Raw genomic sequence first — 7,873 nt, forward strand, 5'->3', positions numbered from 1 at the left:
GCTGAAAATCTATATTTGACTTCTGAACAATGAAATAAAATTAGTAGCTGTAACATTTCATTTCAAAGCAAAACTTCTATAATAGAGATGCAAACATCATTGAGGATAACAGAGATTTAAATGAGATTAAATTCAAGGAATAAACAGCCACACTATAAAAACCTGAACAAATACAGTACAGTCAAGTGTTTTTTTTTTCATAGTACATAAGAAATAATGAAAAATCCACCATCAATATTGTGATAATTACTGCCGAGCCGTTAAATTGTGAGTCCTTTATTGTATCGAACACCCCCTTGCTGAATCGTTGGAAGACAACAAAATGACAAACTACTAAACTATGGCGATGTCACGGTCCTGATGAATAAACGTGCTGTGATATGAGTTCACTTTGGAATATGTGCACTTGATTGTGCGGATGAAGGGTGGATAACCGATGGTGAGGCCGCACCAAATTCCTGCCTTTACTTCCTGGCAACAAGAAGGGTATGGTAGAGAGGTTTTATGACAATGTGCAGGTAGAGGGAGCTGTCAATGAGGTACTCTGATGCGCGGCGCTGCAGGTCGGCATCTAGCAGGAAATCCCCGGCCTCCTCTGTGCTTTGGTGGAAGTTGTAGACGTGGCGCACCACCACTTTTCCCTGCTGTCTTGCCATCACAATCACCGTCTTCTGGAAACTCACGCCGGCAAAGTCTGGACTAGAAGTGGCTGGTGTCACAATGATGCGAGGGCGACCTCCGTCTGTGCGCGTAGGCTGCATGGCACCCAGCTCGGTGTAGGTTGACCTGGCACTGAGCGGGAGCCAGCGAGGGGAGAACAGAGCGTTCCAGGTTACCCTCTTGCTGGAGTCATGGCCGCTGGGCCCGAGCTGGGTCTGGAAACTGAAACTGCGGTCATCACGGGTGGGGTTATTGATGACCCAAGGGGAACCCCAGGAGGAGGACAGGTAGTTACGGGGGGTGAAAATACTGCAGTTGACATCAAAGTACTTGGCCAGTTGGATGGGTGAGGCGGAGTGGAATTGGAAAGCTAGATAGAGTAGATCACGGACAGCCTCGTAATACTTCTGCATGAGGGGGGATTGCTTCTGAAGACGGAAGAGGTGCTGAGGGGGGATCATGCCGTATCGAACAGCCCTCAGGGCGCTTTCCACTGTTGCACTGACAGGCTGGTTCTGGCTAATCCAGGCCTCCAGGGCCTCGTACAGCTCCAGCTCACTCTGTAGAATGAGGTCAGAGCGCTGGAGCAAGGAGAGGAGCAGGTCTTCACTGATGGAGCCCCATTCTCCACTCTGCAGCACAGAAGACAGGTTCCAGGACAGGTACTGCAGGCAGCTGTCCCGCAGGACCATGTCCCCAATTTGTAGCGCATAGTTGTACCAGCCGACCACGTGGCCTGCGGGGGAATCACTAGACAGATGTTGGGTCATATATTGGGTCAAACCATTTTGCAGGCTCCACACATGATACTTGCTGGCCAACTTGTGCAGAGAAATGGCCTGATCTAGCCGCACTGAGATGTCACCGCAGTACAGATACCTGCAAGAAAAAAAAAGCTGGAATTGTCATCAAAATAAATGGAACATATTGTTTCAATTGTAAATCTTTCAGTAGAGCATACTATATTTTGAAGCTTGCATTCTCTCCTCACATCTGAGTCACTGAATAAACCCACACTGTCCGATTTTAGACTGTGAGCCTCAAATAGCAGATGTAATTTTAGAATATTTCACAAGATGGAGCATCTCACCTCTCTAAAGGAAAGAGGCAAAATGGTGAGTGAAGATCTATACCTTTGTACTTTGCAGCTCCATGGTTTCTTGTGTGCTTACATTTAATTAAACCTGATTCACAAATGACTACAACCACTCTCACCTGACAAACTTCTCAAAGACAGCTGCACAGTCGGGCGTCTCTGTCAAGACCACAGCGCTGTTATTGCGGCTGAGTAGCAGTTCCTCAAACACATCGCTCTGCATAGTGAGAACCAGGCTGTGGGCCTGGATCACCTTCACCTCATCCGTGTTGATGGTCTGCACCCGGAGAGTGACATCGCTGCCGTTCCCCATGGCCAGCAGGGTCTCCATACGCTGCACCAAACTCATGGAGTGATTCAGCACCGTGGCCCCATTGTCCCATGCGACCTCCTGCTTCAGGGCAGCTGTGGAAAAAAGAAATAGTGCAAGACAATTTGCATCAACCTGCGACACTGCTCTCCAAGGTTTCACAGCAGAATTCATGTGCATTTGTTCTACTTCTTAAATCAGATTTGACTCAGCAAGAACTGGAAAAGCGCTCTCTAACTCTTTGATGAAACCACAACTGATAAAAATGTGACGGGGAAGAGCACACTTGCACATCCTTCTCTTCCTCTAGTTTCAATTAATAGATAAAGACACCGACAAGCCAGGTGGCTGACTCAGAACACCTCCGGTACGATGCGCTCAGAAAAGAATCCCGAGTTTGCAGCGCCATTGCAGATGTCTGCTTCTATGGGCCCTCTTGTGTAAGTACAAGTGGCACATACTGGAGAATCACACATGAAAGACTCAGCGTGACAAGCTACTGTTTCCATTCTGCTCTGCCACAGCCATCAGCAGCCGTGTTGGCCTATTACTGGGGGTTTAATGAGACACTGGGGGAGCACAGTTGGCTCCCTGGAATGCCTCTCGGTCTTCATATCTCTGCCACAATCAAGCACCCCCACTTCAAAGTAACCTTTTTCCAATTAGCCAGCCGGCACCCTAAGCCAGCTGAGCTTGAGAGAGGGTATGTTTTAGGCAAATGATTCTGGCACAGTGTGGCCAATTGAAAAATCACCAAATCCATCATAACTGAGGAGACAGCATATGCTATCTGATGCATTATTTACTTTTAAATTTTAAATGTCTGAGAGATTCAATTCAAAGTAGACAAAAAAAAGTTATGAATAAAGAATGTCCCGGTCTCTTCCGTGTAAGTGGAGAAGAGCCAAAAACATTAAATAAAACATTTTATACACAGTCCCTAAATATAGGATTAGATAAAACTGTGCTCATGAGGGAATTTTGAATGAAATCTAATCTGACAGCCCCGGAATGTGGCCTTCAATAGCTTTGGTAGAAATACAGTCAAAGTCAGATCTTTCTAAAGGGGTAAGAAAAGCCTTCCCTCTGTGCTTGTACTGTACTGTATCACTGAGCCGGCACAAAGCCAGGCAGCAAATGGACTTGCCTTTCTTTCCCTGTGCCCAGCAGACAGATAGATGAGGACAGGATGAGTAGAATAGATAAATACCCATCCCCTGCCCTGAGGCTGAGCACGAGCCACACATTCATGCTGTGCCCTACTATCCACTGACAGCACGGGGGAAGCTGGACTGAAATAGAACAAAACAGCCTCTCTTGCAATGTATGAAATCAAAAAAGAAGATGCAAAAGTGAGACGACCCCTTAAAAGCAAACAATTCAAACTACTGATGCCATTTGTTATCTTACCTCCTCTAACTGTGACAGAGTGGAAGAGGAGCAGGGTGCCCACACAGACCCAGGCAGGGATCCCTTGTTCACATGAGCGTACCATTTCTTCTCAGTTATTCCCTGCCTCTCTTCCTTTGTCCTTTCCACCTCTCTTCCTCACTCTGTGCAACTCTTCTCCTCACTCTCCCTCTCGCTGCCGTGCCTCTGTCGTGTGCGTGCGCAAAGGTGTGTTGCCCCGTGTGTGCCGCCCAGCTCCCTGTCCCGCACTCTTTATGTAGGACGCTGGCCTTTCCCTGGCGCATCTCGCAACCCCACGGGCTCCATTGATTGGTGGAATCTGGCAGGGGCGTTGCTATAGCGACAGCTTTGATTTGGAATTTCTCCCTTTTGGATGTTACATGGCATTGATCAGCGGCACCGGGCCAGCCAAGGACTCAGCTTAATGGTTTTTTGGGGTTTTTTAGTTTAAAAGTCAGAGAGGGTTAGGCACTATTGGCAATCAATATCAACACACTTATTTTGATGGCACTCAGAATGCAGCAAAATGTTGTTTATGATATTCAAGTTAGGTACAATCAGTGCCTCATAATTAGTCAATTAATTACAGTAGGGTGCCAATGAAACTCTCTGCCTAAAGTAATTAAGGTTCTAATGTGTGTGACCAACTGCAGTCAATCAAATTTCATAATCCATTCTGTAGGACCGTTTTTCAGCTGAGAGTAATTATCTCTCTGATGGCACGTTAATCTCACTAATGGAAGGATAATTTCATTGGTGCTGCGTCTGCTCGTCATTTTAAAGGCAAGCTCTGTTTATCAAATTCAACTGCCAGTCAGGCTTTCATGTCGTCTCATCACTGATACTGACATAGACGTGCTATAGCTATCCTTGTAAAATAAGCCTTGTGTCCAACATGTCCAACTATTTTCAGGCGCAGCCGTCGTAATCACAAACCTTACAGAGAGGAGAACGTGTGCGAGATACAAATTCCAGCTAGATGTGGAGTTAATGGTCAGCTACTCCCAGGGAACGTACTAACCTCCGAGCTGTTATAATCCATACGAAATGCTTTAACAACTCTAAGTCACTCAACAGCCGCACAACATGAGAGAGACACACAGGCTAACATACGGTAGCTGGAATACAACTGAAGTGTGTGTAGATGTGAAATGGCAGTGATGACAACAAACCATGACGCCTCAGGTCGCGGCTCAAAGAGATGTTTACGGTGCCATTTATATAAGCTTTTATTTATCCCTCAGCTCGCATCGATCTGTCAGTCAGAGATGGGTCAGTCAATACATGACATCCCTGCTAAAATCCTCTCAAAAACATAAGCTCAGAATGGATCTGATGTATTTATTTTAAATCATTACATCTGACTAGGCCATTAGTCCAGTCACAATACTTATACTAAGAGACACAGACAAGGAGAGACATGATTTCAGAGGGAATTGGGTTGTGGTGAAGCCCAGAGGGCTGCCAGGCTGCAGTAAAAATGCGGGACAAGAGACGTTCTGCGAGACCCCAACCTGAGCCACTGCTATGAATAACCTGACAGGTTCTCAGAGGACAGCGGCGCTGCCGAGGTGCCCTAATGAAGCCTGCTGCAACAAACTGGACCAGATAACAGACACAAGGTGCGCGATCGCACTGTATATGGCGGCGTCTTCTATTTGTCTAACTTTCTGGAGGTGGATACAGATGAACACAAATGAGATTTGTGGCTGCATGAATGCGATGAACCTATATGGGTATATATGGTCTACTTGGTATTATGACATTGTTTACTATAAATTAGGCTTAGAATAAACCCAAAGCTCTCTTTACGTGTGCAACTGAAAAGGGCATGCCCTTCATTACGGTCACATTGCTTTCTCCTTTGAGATCAGCTCCTATTAAGAATCTGATAACAGGACAGCACAGTGCAAAGGGATGGATTGACAAGCTGCCGGGTTTGTGAGAGCGGCCCTCGGGACGAGATCCATTGATGGATCGACGCACCGCAGGGGGCTCCATCACGCAGTGTAAACAGTATGTTTAGTAGGCTGAATGCCAGGGTTGGCCTCACCAAGGTGTCCTGAATGACCTTACTCCTGTGCTGAACTGGAGGCGATGCACTCGTTAATCAGGTCTCCAAAAGGGGACACAAATGGCTTTTTAACATGCATTTTACATGTTGAATGTAGTGTCCAATAAATAAAAGGGACAAAAAGGGACTAATAATAGCACATATAAAATACACATATGTGGAAAAACTGCATCCTGTCATCTGAAACTGACATTTCCAAGCACCTCAGCGTGTCTGCTAAATTTAGGCTGCAAGTTTCACGACTAAATGAGGACAACAGATGACGAGACAAGTCCTGTGACCTTAAATATTCACACGGTCGGAAAGAGACACAGGTGTCAGTGTAAATAAATATCTCACAAATACTCTTGTTTGCTTGTGTAGCCATCTCTTTTAGCGCAACGGCAAAGACGGGGGTTTGATGGTCTGTGAGTGTTTCAGATTTAACACACTATTTCAGCAAATTTCCGGTGTGTATTAAAGAAAAACAACATTTTCTCGATTCCACCGAGTAGAGACAATTTAAAAGCTTAAAAGCAATGGCACTGGTCAGTGTTCCCATAAATTAAGTGGCATGGCCTACAATAGATCAATAACAAGGTCTATTTTGCTGTGTTATCTAATTTGATTATGTAAGACAGGAGTCCACCTCTCACATAACAATATTTTCCACCAGGTGGCTCTGCAAACTGGATGCACAAACAGTCTCCGCTGTGATGATCGCTGTTCTGAAAAACTACCACTAAACTACTACTAAAAAAATCTGATTCGATTACTCAGATTTCGCCCAAAATGTCTAAATATGCCATCAGAGTTTGAACTGCATGAGGGCCTCCTTCCTCTGTAGGACTGAAAGTAGGTCAGCTCAAAGACAAAGCTGCTGTATGTGAAGCAGCTGATCATTTAATAAGAAATCACCTTTAAGGACTAATCACTGAACTGATCTAATCACCATTAATCATCAATCACTAAGGTGTCTGAAATCAAAGTCTGTGCTAAACAGGTCAGACCCTGGTGCACAGCCTGCACGCTCACTCCAGAGGTGAGTGGCCCCTTTGTTTGGGTGTAAATCGCCTGGAACAAATAAGTAGGCTGCTAATCTCACAGAATATGCAAAGCTGCGAGCAGCAGACGGGTCGGTGGGTCGGTCGGTTGGTCGAGAGTCGAAGCAGAAAAGCGTGACATCCACGGAGTGATGAGAAACAACTGGACGGAAGAGACACTTTGATGAGACAGCTGGTGGGTCCGTAGTTAACGTGGTTCAGCACCTTCAGGGAGGGAGGGAGCGGGCAGATGGAGGACCGTCCCGGAAAAACCTCAGGATCCTTCAAGTGAACGCTGGTCGAAGCATTGATCTGGAGCCTTGAGTACTTAAATAGACTACTAGAGAAAACAGAATAGTGATCTGTATATATTTCTAGAGCTCGGGCAAAGCAAGGTTTTTCCTCCCCGGAGTGAATCCACCTGTTGGAGCAGCGGCCACAACCTTCAGAGCAGGTGAGAAGCTCCTGATCGTCACTTATAATGTTAACTCAGTGATTCAGTTCACTGGTTTACCCTATAGGATGTTCAAAAGTGAGCTCATGTGTTTATCACAGTGATTTTAGAGTGGAAAGTGCCATTCTAAAAAGTATTAGAATAGCCTACTAATGGTTTTTTTTTTTTTTTTTAAAGGGCCTGTTTCTAGCTAAACATTTTTTTTTTTTATGGTTAATTTATTGTGAGAATTAGGAGAACACCTAATATTCCAGGTTTAGCTCGAAATTTCAAAATCATTTAGGGGATGTGTAGTTTTGGAAATATATTTTCAGCACTTTTTTTTTTAGGTTTTATTTCTAACTGTACCTTAGTGGATGTAGAAAGCGGAAACTATTACTAAAATGATACTGGGAAATTATTGGAATTAAGGTTGAATGTTGGAAACATCTTACCTTTTAGATCAGCCTGTATTTGACATCATCATTGGAGATGCTGGGTGGGGAGCAAAAAATGATGCCTGTGCAAATTAGATGGTGTAACAAGGCCAGACTGAGCTGCACATGGCTCCATACTGTGGTTAAATTTGTTGTTGTTGTTTTTATTCTTCAGAGACTTTGGTATAACACAGTGAGATCAGCTGACTTAGCGCATGTATGTGGATGGTAGCCTACTGTTCATTTATTCTGCTGTTACAGTAACAACATGGGTTCATCTTTTCAGGTGCATGCAAATTGTGTACCTTGTTTTTTCATTTTAGCAGTTTTAAGAATCAGGGATGCAAATCATAGTGTGTAGTATTTGCGGTCATTTTAAAATATTGACTATTTTTGTTACAGCTGCCTGCTAAAAAGCCTGCAGTGAAGCC

General features: G+C 44.8%; 1 protein-coding gene across 1 annotated transcript; it reads right to left on the reverse strand.

Moving 5' to 3' along the window:
• Positions 1–464: 464 nt before the first annotated feature.
• Positions 465–3,570, reverse strand: btbd17b (BTB (POZ) domain containing 17b). Its single transcript, XM_070848666.1, has 3 exons — positions 3,477–3,570; positions 1,876–2,161; positions 465–1,539 (listed from the first exon to the last, which is right to left on the reverse strand). Exons 1-3 carry the CDS (start codon positions 3,559–3,561, stop codon positions 465–467), a joined length of 1,446 nt encoding a protein of 481 aa, XP_070704767.1. The 5' UTR covers positions 3,562–3,570.
• Positions 3,571–7,873: the final 4,303 nt, after the last annotated feature.

This window comes from Pempheris klunzingeri, chromosome 17 (genome assembly GCF_042242105.1).
Source record: "Pempheris klunzingeri isolate RE-2024b chromosome 17, fPemKlu1.hap1, whole genome shotgun sequence".
NCBI classification, from domain to species: domain Eukaryota; kingdom Metazoa; phylum Chordata; class Actinopteri; order Acropomatiformes; family Pempheridae; genus Pempheris; species Pempheris klunzingeri.